This window comes from Mastomys coucha, chromosome X (genome assembly GCF_008632895.1).
Source record: "Mastomys coucha isolate ucsf_1 chromosome X, UCSF_Mcou_1, whole genome shotgun sequence".
Lineage (NCBI taxonomy): Eukaryota > Metazoa > Chordata > Mammalia > Rodentia > Muridae > Mastomys > Mastomys coucha.
In genome coordinates this window covers 6956580-6978666 of record NC_045030.1, presented here as the reverse complement: position 1 = coordinate 6978666, position 22087 = coordinate 6956580, and the positions used below count along the sequence as shown (strand labels likewise).

At 38.2% G+C, this 22087-nt stretch overlaps 1 protein-coding gene across 1 annotated transcript in view; it reads left to right on the top strand.

Annotated features, from left to right (window-relative positions):
* The window catches only part of Med14 (mediator complex subunit 14), a gene marked incomplete at its 5' end in the record, with an annotated part of 83124 nt that overhangs the window by 36212 nt on the left and 24825 nt on the right, over positions 1–22087 (top strand). Inside the window, 10 exons of the mRNA XM_031372068.1 lie at positions 186–264; positions 4597–4756; positions 7846–8040; positions 8828–8962; positions 11851–11927; positions 17387–17547; positions 17632–17778; positions 19037–19128; positions 20644–20796; positions 21075–21344. Coding sequence (XP_031227928.1) covers positions 186–264; positions 4597–4756; positions 7846–8040; positions 8828–8962; positions 11851–11927; positions 17387–17547; positions 17632–17778; positions 19037–19128; positions 20644–20796; positions 21075–21344 — 1469 coding nt within the window. The remainder of the gene's footprint in view (positions 1–185; positions 265–4596; positions 4757–7845; positions 8041–8827; positions 8963–11850; positions 11928–17386; positions 17548–17631; positions 17779–19036; positions 19129–20643; positions 20797–21074; positions 21345–22087) is intronic.

The following is a 22087-nucleotide window of genomic DNA, read 5'->3' as shown; positions in this document are numbered from 1 at the left end:
GTTGCTTGAATTTGCCAGTGAATGTGGAGGAAAAGTAAGTTGATTGACAACTCTTGGTGGATTTATTTTATTCTCTCACTAACATACAATATGATTTTCTACCTAAAAAAAATTTAAAGCTTAGCAACATAGATAAAACTTTCTTTTTTGTTTAAGCAGTGGTAAATGAATTCTTTATTCTGTAGACCAAGCCACTCTGGAGGACATGGAAAAATCTTTGAATGATGACATGAAGCGGATCATCCCTTGGATTCAGCAACTTAAGTAAGCTCACGTAATTTAACTCAAGACTGAAAAGGGAAACCTATCTTGACAGTATTAATTTTCTTCTCCATCATTAGTCTTAACCAGTCACTGTCCTTAAAGTTTGTGACATGAAACCTGAGTACCTTTGGTACCTTGAACTCTAAATTGCCTTGGCATGCATCCAGGATGGCTGTCCTCGTAACAGATTCCCCTCTAGATCCAATGGTCTGAAGGGCATGACCTAAACTTTCATTCATCATATTTTCTCTAGGACAAGTACTTCTCACAAATTATTAGTGAATATTTATACTGTGTTCTCTAATAGAATCCCATTTGGTTTTGTTTACCAAGGTATTGTTATTTCTGTTTTTGAGACAAGGTCTCATTCAACTGAAGCTTACCCAAGAATTACTGTGTAGCTGAGACAAGTTTGAACTCCTGGTCCTCCTTCCTCTATCTCTTATATACTGGCATTATAGACATGTGGCCACCATGCCCAACTCAGAATCTTTCAAATATTTTATAAGATTTATTAATTTATAGTAATTTTACCACTTTTTTGTTGTTTGTTTGTTTGTTTATTTGAGACAGGGTTTCTCTGTATTGCCCTGGCTGTCCTGGAACTTACTCTGTAGACCAGGCTGGCCTCAAACTCAGAAATCTGCCTGCCTCTGCCTCCCAAGTGCCGGGATTAAAGGTGTGTGCTACCACTGCCTGGCAAATTTACCACTCTTTTTTTTTTTTAAAGATTTATTTATTTATTATTATATAAGTACACTGTAGCTGTCTTCAGACACACCAGAAGAGGGCATCAAATCTCATCATGGGTGGTTGTGAGCCACCATGTGGTTGCTGGGACTTGAACTCAGGACCTTTGGAAGAGCAGTTGGTGCTTTTACCCGCTGAGCCATCTCACCAGCCCCCCAAATTTACCACTCTTGACAACAGTCTCAACAAACTAGTTGTACAACGTTTTTTTGTACCTTTTCTATTGCCCGTGAATAGTTAATCATCATTGCTAGTCCTGGGTAATCACAAATCTATTTCTCTAAATTTTGGTTTGTTTGTTTCTTTTGACTTTTCATATAAACAGAAGCATAAGCTATATGATCTGCTGTGCTTCTTCCCACTGTAGTAGTATGGATGTTGTAGTATGTATCAGTATATTGTCCTCATGCTTTAATCATACTTTACTGAATGGACAGACTACATTTTCTTTGTTATATAATAAATGGGTTTACAGTAAGTGGAGTTCTTTACAGTAAGTTACAGTTCTTGGCTGTTTTGAGAACTTACATTTTCATTTTCTGTGACCAAAACTTGGCAGTGGAATTGTTGAGAGAGAGTAAAAATTATGTTAGACTTTTGAAAGAAATTCTCAAACTTTCTTTGCAAAGTAGCTGTGCCACTTTGCCATTCAGTCAACATATGACGGTTTTGTTTTTGCATGGATAACTCACTTTGTCTTTGGTATGAGGAGATATCTCATGGCAGTCTTAGAATACCTCGCACTAATGGCTAATGATACTGAACATCTAGTTTATGGAGTATTTTTGTATTATGGAACGAAAACAGATTCTATTTAAAGAAACAGCTGTGCATGGTGGCACATGCCTCTAATTCCAGTACTTGGCAGAGGGAGAAAGATTCCTGGAGTTCAGCCTGGTTTCCATAGTGACTTTTAGGTCAGCCAGAGGTCCTAATCCCCAAAATACCAAGCCAAACTAAACAAAAACCCCAAATGACTCACATATAAAATATAAACCCCAACTTCTTTAGTATTTGAGTCAGTAGACATAAGTTCCATGTACTCCAATAAAGAAACTCAGACAAACATACTCTAGGAAAATAATTACAGAAGCTGCACAATTTCCATTCAAAATATTTATAGGAAGTTAGTGTAAAGCTCACATAGAAATTTATTTTTATTTCCAGAACCAAAACAAAAAGTCAAGGGTGAAATAAGAAGCTGGACATGTGGGTACAAGCCTCTTGTCCTAGCCCTCAAGTGGTTGCCATAGGAGGGCATGCAAATGGGCTACAAAGTAAGGCTTTGTCCCAGGGACAAGAAGAAAGGAGAAAAAGAAATATTTCCACATATACTTTAAAAGACTACCTTATATATTATTTATTTTGTGTGGTTTTTCAAGACAGGATTTCTCTGCTTAATCCTGGCTCTCATTTTTGGATTTGCCTGGCCCTCAAACTCAAAAATCTGCCTGTCTCTGCCTCCGGAGTGCTGGGCTTAAAGGTGTGTGCCATCCCACTTGGCAATATTTAGGATTTTTAATGTAACAGTGAGCTTGATTTTGTCTTATACCCTATGTAGGTAGTCTGATATAACTAAAGGGGGCCGTGTATGTTAATGTTCATCTGTTTTCCTTTAATAACATTAGTAGACATAGTAGTCTCAAAGAGATATTTTGATTGGAATGAATATTCATTTGCAACTCTTGCCACAAATGAAGCAAAGGATACATTTTTAACGTTTATCTTTAGTTTTTACAACTGATCGCTTAAAGTTATGATTAGATGGGTTTTAATGATTAAAGTAAAAAAAAAATAACATTTCTAGGACTCTGGATGGAAAGATAGCTCCATCTGTGAGTTTGAGGCCACCTGATCTACATATAGTGAGTTGTAGACCTAACAGGCTTCATGGTCAAAGTCTGTCTCAAAAAACTAGACAAACACAAAGGTCCCACTTCCTCTTTCACTTTTTTGGGAGCTGTCCAACTATTTTTAAGATGTAATATATTCTGGCACAGTTTCAATGCACATGGCTAGCATACCATTTGTACCACATGTAGTTTGTACAAGAGTACTTTTTTCCAAACTGACCTACACCCTATTCAATAAATGGAACAGGTATGCTCTCAATAGGTTGGCCACTTTGGCACTGCTATATTGCTGTGGAAGTGTGGAAGTTTTGCTCATAGTTCATCAGTGAGTCTGAGCCAGTGCTTATCTCTTCTTTCACATAGTTCCGTTATTTTATCCTAGTCACAATGATGGTCATATTTAAACACCGGGAGGAGTCCTATAGCAAGCTCATCTAAGTAAAATCCTGTGTCTGACCTAAACGAGAGGGAAGAGCGCAGTTAATGCCAGATACTTTGCACATACTTTTTTTTTAAGATTTATTTATTTATTTATTTTATGTGTATGAGTACACTGTAGCTGTACAGATGGCCGTGAGCCATCATATGTGTGGCTGTTAGGAATTGAACTCAGGACCTCTGCCGCCCTGCTTGCTCTGCCCCTCTCGCTCCAGCTCAAACTCACCAGAAGAGGGTGTCAGATTTCATTATGGGTGGTTGTGAGCCACCATGTGGTTGCTGGGATCTGAACTCAGGACCTTTGGAAGAGCTGTCAGTGCTCTTACCCACTGATCCATCTTGCCAGGCCCTGCACATACTTTTTATAAAATGTGGGGCTGACATCTATAGTGAGGGCAGAGAAATAAAGTGTTTTATGGTTGCTTGTTTAGTTGTATGAACACTTTTGATTATTTTTTATTTTATTTTGAGTTTATACTATATATCCCTCCAAACCCTCCCATTTACCCATCCCTGTTCTTGTTCAAATCCCTGGCCTCTTTTTTTCACTAATTGTTATTATATGTACATATGTATGTATATTCATTTTCCTAAACATAGCCAGTTGAGTCCATATACTGTTCCATGTATGTATGTTTTCGGTGATGACTGTTCGGCCCTAGACAGTTGGTGTGCTTTTCCCACTTTATAGTTTTTTGTTTGTTTGGTTTGTTTTTAGTTTTAGTTTTTCTTTGTGTGGTCAAGGTTGTCCTGGAACTCAGTCTATAGAGTAGACTGGCTTCAAAATCACAGAGGTGACTCTGCCTCTGCCTCTGCCTCTGCCTCTGCCTCTGCCTCTGCCTCTGCCTTCCGTGTGCTGGGATTAAAGGCATATGCCATTACCACCCAGAATCACTTTAGGTTTCTTACTAAAGCTGTTGAGTTTAGTTTGAGCTGTCTTTAAGCATCAGAAATCTTCCATTCCCTGTGATAAACTAAGCTACTACCTTAGGCTTACAGTTCATTTTTCTTTACAAATAAGCTAGTTGCCAAATACAAAACTGGAGAAACGACTCAGTTATTTGGTTATGTGTCAGGGTTTTTCTGTATAGCCCTAGCTGTCCTGGGATTCACTCTCTATACCAGGCTGGCCTTGAACTCAGAAAGATCTCTGCCTCCCATGTGCTGGAATTAAAGGTGTGAGCCAACACTGTCTGGCCTTTTCAGTTATTCTTTAGTGTTCTCTAATTTATAAGTCATGGCATATAGTTAATCAGAAAAGTTTATCATGTGGATTGTCTTTTAAATTAAGGTTTTGGCTTGGACAACAGCGTTGCAAACAATCTATAAAACATCTGCCTACAATAACCACTGAAACATTGCAGCTTGCCAACTATTCAACACATCCCATTGGAAGCCTTTCTAAGAATAAGCTATTTATTAAACTTACTCGCCTTCCACAGTACTACATTGTAAGTATGCCAAGCATGATTGATCAAATTCAGTAATTTTGCATGTATACAGAAAGTTTCAAAAGTCTGATTTCCCCCGCAAATGAGTTTCACTTGGTGTCTGACTTTCATATTGGGATTTTTCAGTCCAGCGGGTACTATTGAAAGAAGAAAAGAAGTCAAATAAGTGTCTGCTCGGGAGTGTGAGATAGCTTCCATCTCTCACTCTAGTGCCTGCCATAGTGAGGCCTAGCTTGTTGAGGAGGCTTTGTTCATATTAGACAATGAAGGCTTAGTTTCTGATTGGAATGAAGCATCTGTTTGGTTAGATGCAAGAAAATTGAGTGAAACTATATTATGAAGATTTGGAGATATTTGGTATCAAGACAAAGTTGCTTGGTTTTAGTTGAATAAGAATTTGGGAAAATTCGACTAAAGTAGCTTTATTTTCAGGTGTACTCTTATTTTGCGGATGGCATTCTTTTGGTACACAATGACATTTTTCCTTTTCATATTTCCGTTCTTCCTAGATTTTGAGATATTTGACTTTTCATATTTTTATTTTTCATTTTGGTTTTTGTTTTTGAGATCTTTGAATTGTTTAGAATTATTTTTAAGAATTTACTATAAATATATTTTAACATTTAAAGAAGTTTCTTTGGACAACAAATATTTTTGACAAAATATATGGTGCTTGATTATTATTATTATTATTATTATTTTTTTTTTGGTGCTTGAATGTTTTAATTCAGGTTTCTAGTTGAAAGGAATAGGAATGAATTTTTTAGATTTTTCATTGTGCCCTTTTTTGGCTTTTCGAGACAGGGTTTCTCTGGCTGTCCTGGAACTCACTCTGTAGACCAGGCTGGCTCAAACTCAGAAATCCACCTGCCTCTGCCTCCCAAGTGCTGGGATTAAAGGCGTGCGCCACCACTGCCCGGCTCCATTGTACCTTTTAATCATACTGTCTTAAAGTGATACCAGGTACCAGATGATCTATTGAGTTAAGAGGTTAGTGGGTCTATCACTGACCTGAATTTTATCAAAATTCATAAAACATGAATTTAAAACACCACGTATAGAAGTAGATTTTACATGCAGTGGAGAGCTATCATTTCAGGTCCGAGGTACATGTGAAGTGATGGTGAGTAATCAGCCTGTGAACATACATAGAGCTTTGTGCTCAGTAACACCAAAAGTAGGTGCATACTGTTTAAGTTTCTGGCTTTATTTAGTGTCAATGAATAGCCAGATTTTAGTGTCGGTGACCTGGTAATAAAATAAAAATTTGTTTCAGTGGTTTAGTTCAAACCTGAGTATAGGTCATTCTCCTTCCCTTAAACTTGTCTCTACATTCATAAGCAGAAAAGCAACTACAACCATAGCCATTAAGAATAGGATAGGAGCCTGGAGGTGGTGGCATATGCCTGTAATCCCAGCACATGTCAGGCAGAGGCAGACAGGTCTCTGAGATCTTTGAGGTCAAGGCCAACCTCGTCTACATAGCAAATTTCAGGATAGCCAGGGCTACACTGAGAAATTATGTCTTAGAAAATTAAATACAGAAAATAAAGGATTACTATATAATTGATTGCCTCAAGAGTTTCTTTTCCCTATTTTGTCACTCATGTCTGTGTTATAAATAGATACTGTGAAAATCTGTGCTTTTCAGTCTCTGACATTGATTATTTGGGTGGTACTGGAGATTGAATCTATCATATAACTCATGCTGGGCAAGCAATTTATCACTGAGCCCTTATCGGTTTTTTATTTTTTTATTTTTATTTATTCATTTATTTATTTTTGGTTTTTAGAAGCAGGGTTGAAACAGGGTTTTTCTGGATTGCCCTGGCTGTCCTGGAACTCACTCTGTAGCCCAGGGTGGCCTCGAACTCAGAAATCCACCTGCCTCTGCTTCCCAAGTGCTGGGATTAAAGGCATGCGCCACCACCACCCGGCTCTTTTTTTAAGTTTTGTTTTGGTTTGGTTTTTTTTTGTTTTTTTTTTTTTAAGTTTTAAGACAAAGTTTCATTAACTTGCTCAGTTAGCTTTGAACAGAGCTCTTTAGCAAGGTGGGCCTTGAACTCATGTATGGGTTTTAGTGTTTCTTTCATGTATGTTTGTGCACCATGTATGCCTAGATGAGAGAGAGAGAGGGTCTGATCCTCTGGGACTGGAGTTATATATGGTTGTGAGCTTCCATGTGGGTGCAATGAATTTAACCTAGGTCATCTGGAAGAGCAACCAGTGCTCTTAACCTCTGAGTCCTTTTTCCATCCCCAGACCTTAAACTTGTAATGTTCATGCCCTGCCCTCTGAAGTACCCAGGATTAGAGGCCTGACCCACCCAGCCTACATCAAACTTTTTTATTTTTGTTCAGAGTATGTTTTGGTAACTGAATACTGTTGTAACCTCTATCTCAGTAAGGATACAGATTTATCATTCCACTAAGTGTCCTCATGCTGTTTTTTAGCTAGATGTTGACTTTTGTAAGATGGAGTAAACTGACATAGGGCACAAATAAACCAAGTCCTGGCCCCTCAATGACACTATCAGCAGGCACTTACAGTGCTCAGTTCCATTCCAGTGCTGCTGCTTGCTCATATTGTGCCCACAGTGACCATAGTTGTTAGTTTAAAACTCAGGCTTCAGCTGGATGTGTTGGCAACAGGGGTTTATTCCCAGTCCGTGGGAGGTGGAGGCAGGAGGAATCAGTTCAAGGGCTGCTTGGGCTACTTGAGACTCTGTCTCAAAAACAAAAATGAGAATGTATTTTCCCTTGTTTCGTAGTGAGATGTGGGCAGCCCTCTAATCCCACTTGTTTTTTCCTTACCTATAATAATTGAGGTTTTCGGGTGTATTCACAAGTAAGGGAGGTAAAAGGACAATTTTAAAATTAAACGGCAATAAAAACTTAAAATAGATAACTTTATAGAAGACCTGGTATATTTTTTAAGTTATATAAATATCAAGGTTAACTAATGGCAATAATTTAATTATCTCATTTCTTGTGTTTACTGTCTACAAACTGCACTTGATGTAAGATGGACAATGGACAGTGGTTCTTATTCTACTGGGTCTCACCTCTCTCTGATTTGGGTCATTTTAGGTTGTGGAAATGCTTGAGGTTCCTAATAAGCCCACACAGCTATCGTACAAGTATTACTTTCTGTCTGTGAGTACTGCAGATCGTGAGGACACCCCTGTCGTGGCACTGCTGCTGCAGCAATTCAAGGAAGACATCCAGGACCTGATGTCCTATACAAAGAATGGGAAACAGACCAGAACTGGTACCAAGCACAAGGTATGCTCATATAGGAGTTAGCACAGAATTGATCAGTATTAATATTTATGCAACCCCTTTACCGTTTTATTTTATTCTTTAAAAAAATTACTACTAGTTTGGTTTTTTGAGACAGGGTTTCCTCCAGCTATCCTGGAGAACTGGCTCTGTAGATCAGGCTACCTTAAACTCATAGATCAGATCCTCCTGCCTCTGCCTCCCAAGTGCTGGGTTTCCAGGTGTATGTTAATCATCCCTGGTTTCGTTATTTTTAAGTGGGAAAGAGTTAGATATGGTTTTTAAGGTACTCGGCAGCAATAAAACAGTTATGCACATTTTCTGTGAAAGGTTTCTTCCTCTTTTCAGAGTGGTGGGTGGTTATAGAATTGGAACTTTGTGCACTGTAGGCAAGCACTCTAACACTGAGGTAATTTCCGCCCTTGTTTGTTTACAGATAGATGTGGAGCCTTTCATGTTACCTTTCTTTGTAGCCCTGGCTAGCCTCAAACATAACATTCTTCTGTTTTTGCTTTCTGAGCAAAAGAATTATAGATGTGTACATTCACATTTGACCAAAGGCTTTTGTTTTAATTAAGAAAAATATATCATTTATAACAAAGGAACTTGCTAAACACAAAGTATTTTCTACTAAGTTACTTATGTCTGTGTTATGATTTGTTCAGTGACCCTGTGTTGAGAGGTCATATTTGTTTGGATTAGTCCCAAGCTTTGTTGTAGTGCTTCCATTGCCTCAGTGAATCACAATCACATGTAATTTTTTACACATTTTTAAAAAATTATTTTCTAGTTGTCTGATGACCCATGTCCGACAGAATGCAAGAAACCCAAACGATCAGGAGAAATGTGTGCCTTCAATAAAGTTTTAGCTCACTTTGTCGCTATGTGTGACACCAACATGCCATTTGTAGGTCTTCGATTGGAGGTAAGTTGGGAATTTTCAGATGCTAACTGAAATTGCATGGCTCCAGCAGGAGTTATCTCTCGTCCACACAAGATCTTTTGTCTCCCATAGTCTTCTCCTTAGATTGATGGAAATTAAACTCTTGACAGCTAAAGAAACTGGACAACTTTTTTTTTTTAAAGATTTATTTATTTTTTTATGTGAGTACATTGTCGCTATCTTCAGACACCCCAGAAGAGGGCATCAGATCTCATTACAGATGGTTATGAGCCACCATGTGATTGCTAGGACTTGAACTCAGGACCTCTGGAAGAGCAGCCGGTACTCTTAACTGCTGAGCCATCTCTCCAGCCCGAAAATAGACAACTTTTAAGGATTAATGTCTATTACCTCATACATAGTTTAGGGTGTATCAGAGATGGCTGCTTAATAAAGCATGGCTTTTTGTTGAATTGATTGAAGTAATTTTTGTTGAATTGATGAAGTGTGTTGTTTGAGTACTAGGTACACTGGACTACTTTCTGACAAGTAAGTCAGAAAAATATTAAACTAAATGTTACTTTGATTTTTTTTTTTAATAGAGAAACTGGTATGGGGTCTGTATTAGTTTTTTTTTTTTTTTAAGATTTTTTTTTTTTTAAGATTTATTTATTGTTATATGCCAGTATACTGTAGCTGTCTTCAGACACACTAGAACTCATTGTGAATGGTTGTGAACTACCATGTGGATGCTGGGATTTGAACTCAGGACCTTTGGAAGAACAGTTAGTGCTCTTAACTGCTGAGTCATCTCTCTAGCGCCCCCCCCCCCTTTTTGGTTTTTCGAGACAGGGTTTCTCTGTGTAGCCTTGGCTGTCCTGGAACTCACTCTGTAGACCAGGCTAGCCTCAAACTCAGAAATTGTCCTGCCTCTGCCTCCCAAGTACTGGGATTAATGGTGTGCGCCACCACCGCCCGGCTTCCAGCCCCATCAGTAGGCCGATGCAGAATTCATGTCTTTCAAGAATATGGTGTTGTATGGGGCTGGAGAGATGCCTCCCTAGTTGAGTGTTGGCTGGTCTTTCAGAGAACCCAGGTTCAGTACTCAGCACCCACATGGAAGCTCAACACTGCCTATAACTTCAGCTCCAGAGGATCTGACATCTTCATACAGACATGCATGCAGACAAAATAACAATGCATATAAAATAAAATAAATCATTAAAAATATTGTGTTACATCTACCATGATCTCTAGATATGAATGTAAAGTGAAGTAACAACTCTGGTTTTGTTGGATTTTGTTTTATGAAAAAGGGATCTCATGTAGCCCAAAGTTGGCCTTGAACTTGCCATGTAGCTAAGGATAAGCTTAAATTCCTTATGTTTTTGTTTCTACTTTCTTATCCTAAGATTATAAATCATATGCCATCATGCCTGCTGCAACCTTCCATTTTCCTCAATTTTTTAAAGATTTATTTATATGAGTATACTATAGCTGTCTTCAGACACACTAGAAGAGGGCATCAGATCTCATTATAGATGGTTGTGAGCCACTATGTGGTTGCTGGGAATTTTAAAGAGCAGTCCGTGCTCTTAACCACTGAGCCATCACTCCAGCCCCATTTTTTCATTATTATTAGTACTTTTTATGTGCATTGGTGTTTTGCCTACATGTATGTTTGTGTGAGGGTGCCTGATCCACATTCTTTATCTCTTGGATCTTATTTCAGTTGCTTACAGGAGTATCACTGAATTATTGCCTTGGTGATGGGAAGAGTAGGCACATGATTTTGGGGCATGTAATGCATTCCTGTCCTCCTCACTGTACTGGGAAATTTTTTTTTTTTTGATTTTTTGAGACAGGGTTTCTCTGTGTAGCCCTGGCTGTCCTGGAACTCACTCTGTAGACCAGGCTGGCCTTGAACTTAGAAATTCGCCTGCCTCTGCCTCCCAAGTGCTGGGATTAAAGGCATGTGCCACCACCGCCTGGCTGCATTGGGGAAATTTTAAAGAAATTTTGTAGGTGCACATGGTTCTGATACCTGTACACAGATTTCTTTGTCTTTGTCCTCTGTGATCCATAAATGCTATATACATGGGAACTTCATACAATACTTTCTTGAATTCATTCAAGCTCTTACAAACTTAACTACAATCTCTGCTTCAAATTGATAGATAATATTAAAATAGCAGCTCATTTTCTGCTTATAATAATGTACCCTGAGCTGTGAATAGCTACATGTACTCTTATTGGCAGTGTTTTTCTCTTTTTTGATCACAAGTCATTTTTTGAGCTGTTCTAGACCTTACTTCCTTTTGAGTGTGAATTTGTATTGTCTATTTTGGTCATCAGCTAGCATTCTAAACTTCTCTTCTTCCTGAACCTCAAAGTTGGGCTAGGCAAATATTTAAATAATTTGTGGGACAAGGTATATAAGAATCCTGTCATAGAAGATGTGTCATTGTTTACTGAGGGCAAGCCTTTCTTCACTCCATTGGAGGACCTTCTGGTATGCCTTCCTAACATGGAGCTCTGCCAGAAGAGTTTCAGCCCATCCCTACATTTGCCTGACTTAAGTTTCATTTTGATCAAACAGTAGAATCACAAAAACCAACCCTCGTTTTTAGTTACTTCATTTGGAACCAATTGAACTGATTCTGGATTACTTATAGCTTGTAGCAATAAATGGGTTCATTTCTTGAATTTTGAAGATTTCTGTACTGTGGAGATTTTCTTTTAAGAGAAACGCTGTGGCACCATTGACTTGCACTTGCTTTTTCAAGGAAGTATAATAACAGGAAGACTGCTCATACTGATATATTACCACTTTGACAAAGATTGCCCTTAGAACAGATGGGATCAAGACAGATATCATGCAGAGAAAAGCCGATTCTTTTGTGATACTCCTGTGCCTTTTCTCTTTTCAGTTGTCTAACCTGGAGATACCACATCAGGGAGTGCAAGTGGAAGGTGATGGCTTCAGCCATGCAATTCGCTTATTAAAGTAAGCTTGTGTTTTGTGTCTAACTTAGCGTCACTTGTTGCAGTCACAGTGGAAGACAGTTTCTCTCCTATGAAACAGTGTAAAGCAGTGCTCACAGTCTGTGTATGTCACGTATTCTATGTAGAATTGCGGAGATCCAGGGGAGGTTCTTTTTTGTTGATTTGGTGGCAATCTAGCACCATCTGGCATTTTAGGGCATCATTTGTTAACTAGATAGATGTCAATGTAATTCTTTCTGGCTTGAGTTAGGCCACTCTAGCACATTCCTCACAATATCTTCACAATGATTCAAGAAGCTGACACCAGAGGATTAATAAGACCACTTTGGACATTACAGTGAGGTGCCCATTTTAAGAAACAAAAACAACCCCCAAAAAGAAGCCAGTACATGATTTTAAGTACAAACTGACATCACTAGACAAGTTTTTCTGGAAATTGAATTTTATGGCAATATGCAGAATAAAGGAGAATGAGATTAAAGTAGCAATACTAGTTGCTGAAGTGGTTCATGTTACAATTGCTGTTAGTTTAGACTAGGGTATGCTCCTGTAAGGACTTAGGAGATGAAACAGTCAAGGGTTGATGATTAGATAGATTTCAGAGGTACAGGGGAAGCAGCAAAGATACTTATTTTGTCCTGGGCAAAAGATGAGTGATGGTTTTTGAAGTAGAGGACATCACAATGTGAAAGGACTTTTCTACGTTTGAGGGGCCATTGAGCAGACACAAATATGTCTCAAGCTCAGGTTAACATTTGTACGGGCTACAAAGTCACCATCACAGTGGTAGTAAATAAGCTGAGGTACCAAGTTAGATGAATAAGAATGTGCAAACAAAAATTAAATTGGGTGCTGGGCCTGATGGTACACATCCATAATTCCAGCACTTAGGAAATGGAGGCAGGAGGAGTTTGCTTTCAGTCTGAGTTAGACAGTGAGATTCCCTTCTTAACATAACCTCTCAACCCACACACATACACAAGTGGGGAAATCAAAGCTGGGCATAAGATTTAGTTTTAAATGGGCAGAGGATAAAGAACCAAATAATACTGGAAAGTATAGGTAGCGGGTGGAAAGGTCAATATGAGAAATAATGATAAGGAAATATCATAATGAACCTTAGTATTTTGCATGTTAAAAATTAATAACACTTGGAAAAGGGAAGCTGTTAATCTAACTCACTTGATACAATATTTTCTTGATATACACAAGGCCCTGTATTGATCTTTAGCAACACATAAACCAAGTTTGTTATATGCCTATAATCTCAGTACTCAGAAGGTAGAGAAAGGAGGATTAGTTCAAGGTTTGAATTGCTTTGCATAAAATATAAATTACAAAATCAACAAGAAGTTGTTTGGCCACCACAGAGAAGTAGATGATAATAACAGTTCTGTTTTATTCTTTTTAGTTTTCACACTCTTTAGAAACATCTTGTCAACATTTTTTCTGAGAGCTTTCACATTTTGTCTCTGATGGAACCCCAGGGCTTGAGACATGTCAAGCTACATTCCAGTATCCTTTCTACTTGAACTCAAGCAAACTCTGAAGTGTCCTGCCTAGGAAAGATGCATTTTTGTTTTCTTTTTTAACTTCATTTCATAACATTTAAGGGAATTTTTTAATTCTTCCTTTCCCTTCTATATTTACAATGTAAAGGGAAAACACAAAAATTGATAGATTTAAACATATAGTTTTCCAGTGAATGCCATTATCATGGTAGGGTGTTTAAAGGGAAGAAGGAAAAATATCTTTATGATTTATTAAATTAAAACCTTATACCTGCTGGGTGGTGTTGGTGCACACCTTTAATCAAGGCCAGGCTGCTCTACAGAGTTGAGTTTCAGGATAGCCAGGGCTATACAGAGAACCCGCCCGCCACCCCCAGCCCCCCCCCCCAAAGATATTTATCCAATGTTGGTGTGGTGCTTTGAAAATGATTGGCCCATAGAGAGTGACAGTGTTGTGTTCCCTTTTGATTAAGATGTAGAACTCTCAGCTCCTCCAGCACCATGCCTGCCTAGATGCTGCCTTGCTTCCTGCCATGATGGTAATGGACTGGACCTCAGAATCAGTAATCCAGCCCCAGTTAAATGTTGTTCTTTATAAGAGTTGCCTTGGTCATGGTGTCTCTTCACAGCAATGGAACACAAAGAATCACGTTGTCAGTTAACTTATGAAGTTGAATGGATTAAGTGGAAATCAGGCTTTAGAATTTTCTTTAAACATCAAGCTCTAGTTTCATTACTCTGTTCCAAGTAAACACTGTAAGTAATATTTCAAAATGATCATAAAAGGAGGACAAAGCAGTTACATTCAAAATAATATTTTTGTGGGGTTCAGAGAAAACTGGTTACTACAGATACAGACTGAGCTATCTAACATAGTACACTCCATTTCAGTCTCAATTTGTATTGTGTAGTCAGTATTAATGCCAAGACAAATCACAATTTGTTAAAAGAATCACATTTTTGTCCTGCTTCCCTGGTGTGTATGTCCATTTGTCTGTGTGTGTGTGTGTGTGTGTGTGTGTGTGTGTGTGTGTGTGAAGCCCCATATCCATCCTTACATATTAAAATCTAAATATACACCTACATACAAAGAAAGTTTATTTCAGGAGGAATTTACAGGAGGTAGTGTGGGATATGCTTGATAGCACAAATCTCTCCACAACAAGGTGCTGAACCAAACAAGAGATGGCTCACTGGGTAAAGTTATCTGCCACCAAGCTTGTCTCTCTTAATTTAATCCCTAGGATCCCCACCATGGAAGGAGAGAACTGACTTGTACAAGTTGTCCTCTGACCTTGACACATATATCATGGCATATGTATGCTTTTACTTATAAAATAAATAAAATTTTAAAAAGAAACTATTTTAAAGTGTTATCTAATTCTATGATACTAATCTGTTCTCCCAACAGTACCAGTAAGTGGGTGAAAACAATAAGTACATTCTGATTTGGCACCAAGATTATCCCTCTATTATAAGCAGTTGGGCATGAGAAACCAGTGGTAGGGTTAAATATTTTCAGATGGCTCGTCTAAATGCCACATGGTAAAATACCCCCTCCACTATGATTGTCTGGCTCTGACTGAGAGATTATATTTGGTCTTCATGTGGCTTCTAAACAATCCTTGACTTTGAACATGGATGGAGAGAGGACTAAAATATCTGAGCATCTACCAAAGCTCTAAGGGAAAGACAAATCTACAAGATATTTCCAAACTTTGCCATCTCAGTATGATTTTGGGCTTTGATCATAAAAGCCACACATACCTGGGTCATTTTTCTGTTTTACAAGTTCCTTTCAATATTGCCATGCATTCTGAGAATTTTGCCCATTTTTTGTTTGAGACTGTTTGTTTAAAGTAGCAAGGTGATGATTCTCTTGCCTCTTAAAAGGTCCCTAGTGTAGGAATTGAATTTGCCTTCCTCGTGCTGGCATTATAAGCAGATATCGAGCCCAACTTTTGTGATGCATTTTGCATGGAACTATTTCTTTTCTTTTTTCTTTTTTTTTTAAGATTTATTTATTTATTATATGTAAGTACACTGTAGCTGTCTTCAGATGCACCAGAAGAGGGCATCAGATCTCATTACGGATGGTTGTGAGCCACCGTGTGGTTGCTGGGATTTGAACTCAGGACCTCTGGAATAGCAGTCAGTGCTCTTAACCGCTGAGCCATCTCTCCAGCTCCTGGAACTATTTCTTTTCAATGTATTTCCCCTACCCCTATGCTACATCTGCAGGGTCATTGTGGATTATAGTTGCTCCCGCTGGGCTTGAATTTGAGATCTTTGAGATCTTTGTCTTCATCTTAAGTAGCTGAGATTACATACACACTTGGGCCACCATAGCCAGTTACAAGAGGAGTCATGTTCTTTAAGGAATAATTGCCTGTCTACAATAGTGGCTATCAGTAGCTAGATATCTTACACATTTTGATTTTTTTTCCACCAAATTCTAGAATTTCATAAGATGTGGAATTGGCCCTATACACCTCCACATATGCTAGAAAGATAATGCACATTTGATTATTTTGTTATAAACTTCTGGCCTTTTCACAAACCGTGTACTAGGTAGTGCTTCAGCATTTACCGTCTTTCTGCTGTGTGGCCCATACATTTTTCTTGGTAGTGAAGCAGTGTTTTCATGGCATTGTTTATTATTGGTTCCAGAATTTTGTTTTTACTGGTTCCTTGAGGCCTCATTCCTCCTTCAGGCCTGTGACCTTCTGGTTTCTCCCACCTACTTTCTCACCTGCCCTCTTCTCTTGAGGTTTCCTGTCTTTGTTCTTGCCCTCAACTAACTACGAGTAGAAGCTCAAGGAACCTGGTACCTGGCCCAAGCCCTTCCATTACTGCCAGTCCACTTCTGAGGCTGTCCTGGAGGTCCCAATGGGCACCTGACTGGTGCCTTTGAAAGCCAGCAAAGGTGCCTGCCAGGAGCCACATGCTCATGTCTGCTGTGTACCCTCTGGCTCATGGCACCTGCCAGCCCCAGGGGCCTCACCCCTTCCCTCGTCTTTCTGATAATGCTTTGGTTCCCGCCAATAATTTCAAAACTCACTCAGATTAGGCATGAGGCAAGTTCCAGGCCTGTCTGGACTATAGAAAAATAAACCAATAAAGAAAATCTGCATGTTGAAGAGAAAATGTGTTGAAAGCTTCAATTGAGAACAATTGTGATACTACATTTTAATGTAATATATTTTACTTTTGCTCTACTTATATATTTAATTTTTTGCCACATGTAAAAAATAAAAAAAATCTGTCTCTCACTGTTTTTCAATTCCAGGTCAGTGGTTTTCAACATGGAGGTAGGGTAGTTTTACCCTTTAAGGAACATTAAGGGCGATGTCTAAAAATACTTTTATCATTATCTAAGAAATAAGGGTCCGAAGTGCTATTGGCATGTAGTAGATTGAGGCCATCGAGGCCCAACACAGCTCCCCACAATAAAGAATTGTCCAGTTAAAATGAACAATATTGCAAAAACCGAGGAGTCCTAGAATTCTGAAAAATAAACCTGAAACAAGTTTCTGTATTTCTAGATATTGCCATGATAGGAATAATTATAAAATCTAAGATCCAATCTACGAGTTGAGAGATACTATATATAGTTAATGTTGCACCTGGTATTTCATCTATTACTGAAATGCCAGCTAAAATATATTGCTTCATAACGTATGATATGATAAATAGTCTCCAAAGCTGTAGAAGGAAAATAGAAACCCTGTCTCTGGGGGTTGGTAAGTTAAAATGGGAGTCCTAATATAGATTGATGTCAACTAATGTGGGTTAAATATTAGCAATTACTGGGAACTGTTGATTTATAGAAGGCATCTAGTAGCCACGTTGGACCTAAAGCTCTGTTGTCATACCCTGTCTGTCATTTTTACTCTGTGCTTTGTCTTTGTGCATAACATACATCCTATATGCTATCTTTCATCACCAGAATTCCTCCCTGTAAGGGAATAAGTGAGGAAACACAGAAGGCCTTGGACCGCTCTCTTCTTGATTGCACTTTCCGATTACAAGGTAGAAATAACCGCACATGGGTGGCAGAGTTAGTGTTTGCAAATTGTCCGCTTAATGGCACTTCTACCAGGGAGCAAGGTGAGATCTTTCACACTGTTTTTGGTCACGTCAGTAATTTTTCAAGTATTGATTACTATTAGTCTTCTCTTTTGAATCCTTTAGGACCATCCCGACATGTTTACCTGACATATGAAAATCTGTTGTCTGAACCTGTTGGTGGTAGAAAAGTAGTTGAAATGTTTCTTAATGACTGGAGTAGCATTGCCCGATTATATGAGTGTGTGTTGGAATTTGCACGTTCTCTACCAGGTATGTATAATAGTCTTCCTTTTAACTTCAAAATACTTCCTTCATGTAATAGAAGAAGTCAAACCTGCACAGTGTGTAAAAAAGTCAAAAGGAAAATTGTCCTTTACCTCAGTGTATAGTCTCTTTTTCTCAGGTAAAAATAACTGTTAAGTTTCTTTTCTTTCTAGAAATTTGGGCACATAGACCTCTATTATACTTTTGTGTTATAATATAGTCCTCATCTAGTGTGAGCATGCAATCTAATAAACATTATGCTGTGTCAGTATGATACTACTCTAGAGGACCTGAGAGAATGGAGCCAGTAAATGAGGCAGACTAAAGTCTCATTTAATAGCCAACTTTATTCAGAGCATCATATAGTGTATATTGTGAGAGTTCGATAGTATCACCAAAGTCACATGTGGCAAAACATGTTTTTCCATAGAGGCACAGAAACAAATAACAATAGTTGTAGTGAATAATCTGAAGTAAACTTACTCCGATGTGCTACACCTAGAAAGGGTACAAAAGCACATTCCAGGAATGATTCTGTGTTTTTTAAGAAAGTCATAACACTCAGAATTCTCACACGGCTCCATTCTTGGATTGTGTCGCAACACTAGCACATTTAAATTGCATAGCTACTTAGGAAATAGGTACCCCCTAATTTACAGATGACAAAAACATGACACAGAGACTTAAAAACTTTACTTTGTGTGAAAGCTCTTCTTGGCATAAATTGATGAGGCCAGGACAGAGAAAGTGCTTTGCTGTATTAGCCACTGTGCTAGACATTTTCCATGGCTCACCTTCTCTGTCCTAGCTTTCCGTGCTTTTGATTTATGCGACTGCCTTTTAAGTCAATCAAATGGGCATGGTAATGTGGGCCTGTAATCATGACAATTGGCAGGAAAAGGCAAGAAGATCCAGGAGTATATCCATCACTCTTAGTACATAGAGACTCTGAGGGAAAATCTGGGATTAAAGAAGACCTCCTCACAACCAAACTAGGCATATGATTTGCTAAAATGCCCTCCTTTTCATACCTGCTTCTTAAAAATGTCCATTTCCGCTGGCTGGTGGAGGCACACGCCCTTTAATCCCAGTACTTGGGAGGCAGAGGCAAGCGGGTTTCTGAGTTCGAGGCCAGCCTGGTCTACAGAGTGAGTTCCAGGACAGCCAGGGCTATACAGAGAAACCCTGTCTCGAAAAAAAAAAACCAAAAAACAAACAAAAAAAGTCCATTTCCGATCAATGCATTTTATTTGTTTCTGCTTAGAAATACCTGCTCATCTGAATATTTTCTCAGAAGTCCGTGTTTATAATTATCGAAAACTTATCTTATGTTATGGAACCACCAAAGGAAGCTCAGTAAGTATATGAAGTAAAACATGGTTGTTCTGTGGGCTGGAGAGATGGCTTAGTGCTTATGAGCCCTGTCAGTATTTCCAGGGGACCCGGATTCAGTTCCCAGCCCCCATATAGCAGATCATAGCAGATCTGACTCCCTTACACATACATACATGCAGGCAAAACACCAATACATGTGAAATAAAATAAAAATAAATATTGAAAAATGGAGGTTCCTTTCTTATGTATCTTTTAAAAATTAAGAACTTAAATGATAGTTGCCAGGTATTGCGGGTTGGAAAAGAAACCAAGGAAAGAAAAGTGCCTTAAATAAAGGTTCAAGTAACATCAATTTTAAATGCTCTGCTGAAATAAAAGTGTGATATATGCTTAATTCTTTAAAACTGAAAAATAAATTATAATGTCTTAAGAGCATATGATCTTGATTTTAAAACAAGCTCTTTTGATATTTTTTCCTTCACTTCAATTGGGATTCATGTCTGACTTTGAGAAATACAATTTATCTTTGGTTTGAGTTATATGAATATATTCATTCTTTGTCGTATAATCCTAAATATACCTCCTGTAATCTATACTTACTTACTTCTTTTCCTTAAAAATCCAGCCAGTTGGGAACTAAGGAGAAGAATCAGTGATTGAGAGGTTGTACTGGTCTCATAGACGAACGATCCCGTTCGGGTTCCCAGCAATCATCTGTAAATCTAGTTCTAGGGTTTCTTGGGCACCAGCCATGTACATGGTACACATAGAGACTTGTAGAACAAGTCTTATACTTGTTTTTCTCTATACTTCCATAACTAGTAATACCTGAAAATTTCTAGTAGTTGAATGAACATGTGTTTGAGTAGCTTCCTTTTTTATTATAATGGTGCTTGCTCCTTAGTTGGTGGCGTTGAGAATATGACTCTGCAGTTGAATAGAAAACGAAACCCCGGGGACTAGAGAGATGGCTCAGTGGTTAAAAGCACTGACTTCTCTTCCGAAGGTCCTGAGTTCAAATCCTAGCAACCACATGGTGGCTTCTGGTGTGTCTGAAAGTAGCTCCAGTGTACTTACATATAATAAATAAATAAATCTTAGGGCTGGAGAGATGGCTCAGCGGTTAAGAGCACTGACTGCTCTTCCGAAGGTCCTGAGTTCAAATCCCAGCAACCACATGGTGGCTCACAACCATCTGTAATGGGATCTGATGCCCTCTTCTGGTGTGTCTGAAGAGAGCTACAGTGTACTTACATATAATAAATAAATAAATCTTTAAAAAAAAGAAAAAAGAAAACGAAAGCCCGAGGATTAAAGATTTTTTTCTAGTTTATATAATAAAAGGGGGATTTTATGCATGCTCATAGTCTCTATTGATCTATATGAATATCATATTTGGAATTTGGGACCAAATTTTACCACATTACTCATTTTTACAAAAAGATCTCATTTCAGTGTTTGCTGTCTTGTCTGTTATGTTTTTCATCTTGATTCTGTACTTTACAATTTATTCCACATGTGTTCTCTTTGATCTAGATTAGTATCCAGTGGAATTCCATTCACCAGAAATTTCACATTTCTTTGGGAACAGTTGGCCCCAACTCAGGTTGCAGTAACTGTCACAATACCATTCTCCATCAACTTCAAGAAATGTTCAACAAAACACCAAATGTGGTTCAGTTATTACAGGTAATTAAATTCTCTTCTCTGTCTTAAGATCTATTAGTGGTGTGTTATGCAAAACACCTCTAAAATTATTTGCATTTGTCTTTAATGACTAAGATGTATGTTTTTTTGTCTTAAATGTTTTAAACACTGCCTGGAGAACTCAATTAAAATGATCTAGTCCACTTCAAGAGAAACTTTTATATAGAGTGTCCCAGAATGCTCATTTGTGACAGTGAAACATCAAAAATTTTAAGTTTTCTTCAGTTACATGGCAACTGGGTGATCTCTGTTTCTTCTAGGTTTTGTTTGATACTCAGGCACCGTTAAATGCCATCAACAAACTCCCTACTGTTCCAATGTTGGGCTTGACCCAGAGAACTAACACCGCCTACCAGTGTTTCTCCATATTACCACAATCATCCACCCACATCAGACTGGCCTTCAGGAACATGTACTGCATTGACATATACTGCCGTAGTCGAGGCGTCGTGGCAATACGGGACGGTGCCTATAGTCTTTTTGATAACAGCAAGTTAGTTGAAGGCTTCTATCCTGCACCAGGATTAAAGGTACACACTTCCTTATTAGAGAATAATAGAATAAATGAATGTAATCATGAAAACAGTTCCTCTGAGGGAGAAATGTGATCCCATTAGAACTTAGTAAGCAGTAAAGTTGATGTATCTTCTCTGCAACTTCATTTTGGAGGAGCTAGGATTTGCATTAAGTTCTGTGTCTTTGTACATGAAATGTTGAGAAGCCCCTTGTTTCCCCCATTCTCTGATAAATAAGGTGGGGATTATCGGAGAGCTTCATATTTTCTCATTGGGATTTTAAAGGAAGATTTTATTGCTTGAGTGAGATCCTCATGAAAGATGTTTGTGAAGTCAAATAGTTCTAAGGGCTGCTTTTGAAAACTTCCTCCCTTACCCTACTCCTGGTGTGTTCCTGCTCTTCAGAGAAACCTGTTTTCACTTGTCAGATAGCTGCTACTCTCTGTGTTTATATAGCCGCCATATATCTGAGTACCAATATACACTGTCAATTGTTGAGTAATTCCCACCCTAAAAAAGCAACATTTACAACTTTGAAAACTTGGTTTTATATATTTTTTTCTTCCTTGAGGCTGCTCACAGTATATAAATAAATATATTGGCCTTTCTCCTGGCTTTACAATATGGTTAGATAGCAATTGTGATTTCCTAGTGTTTTTTTATCTTTGTTTTTGTTGTATGGGTTTTTTGTTGTTGTTGTTGTTGTTGTTTTTTAAAGATTTATTTTATTTCATTTTTGTGTGTATGAGTACACTGTA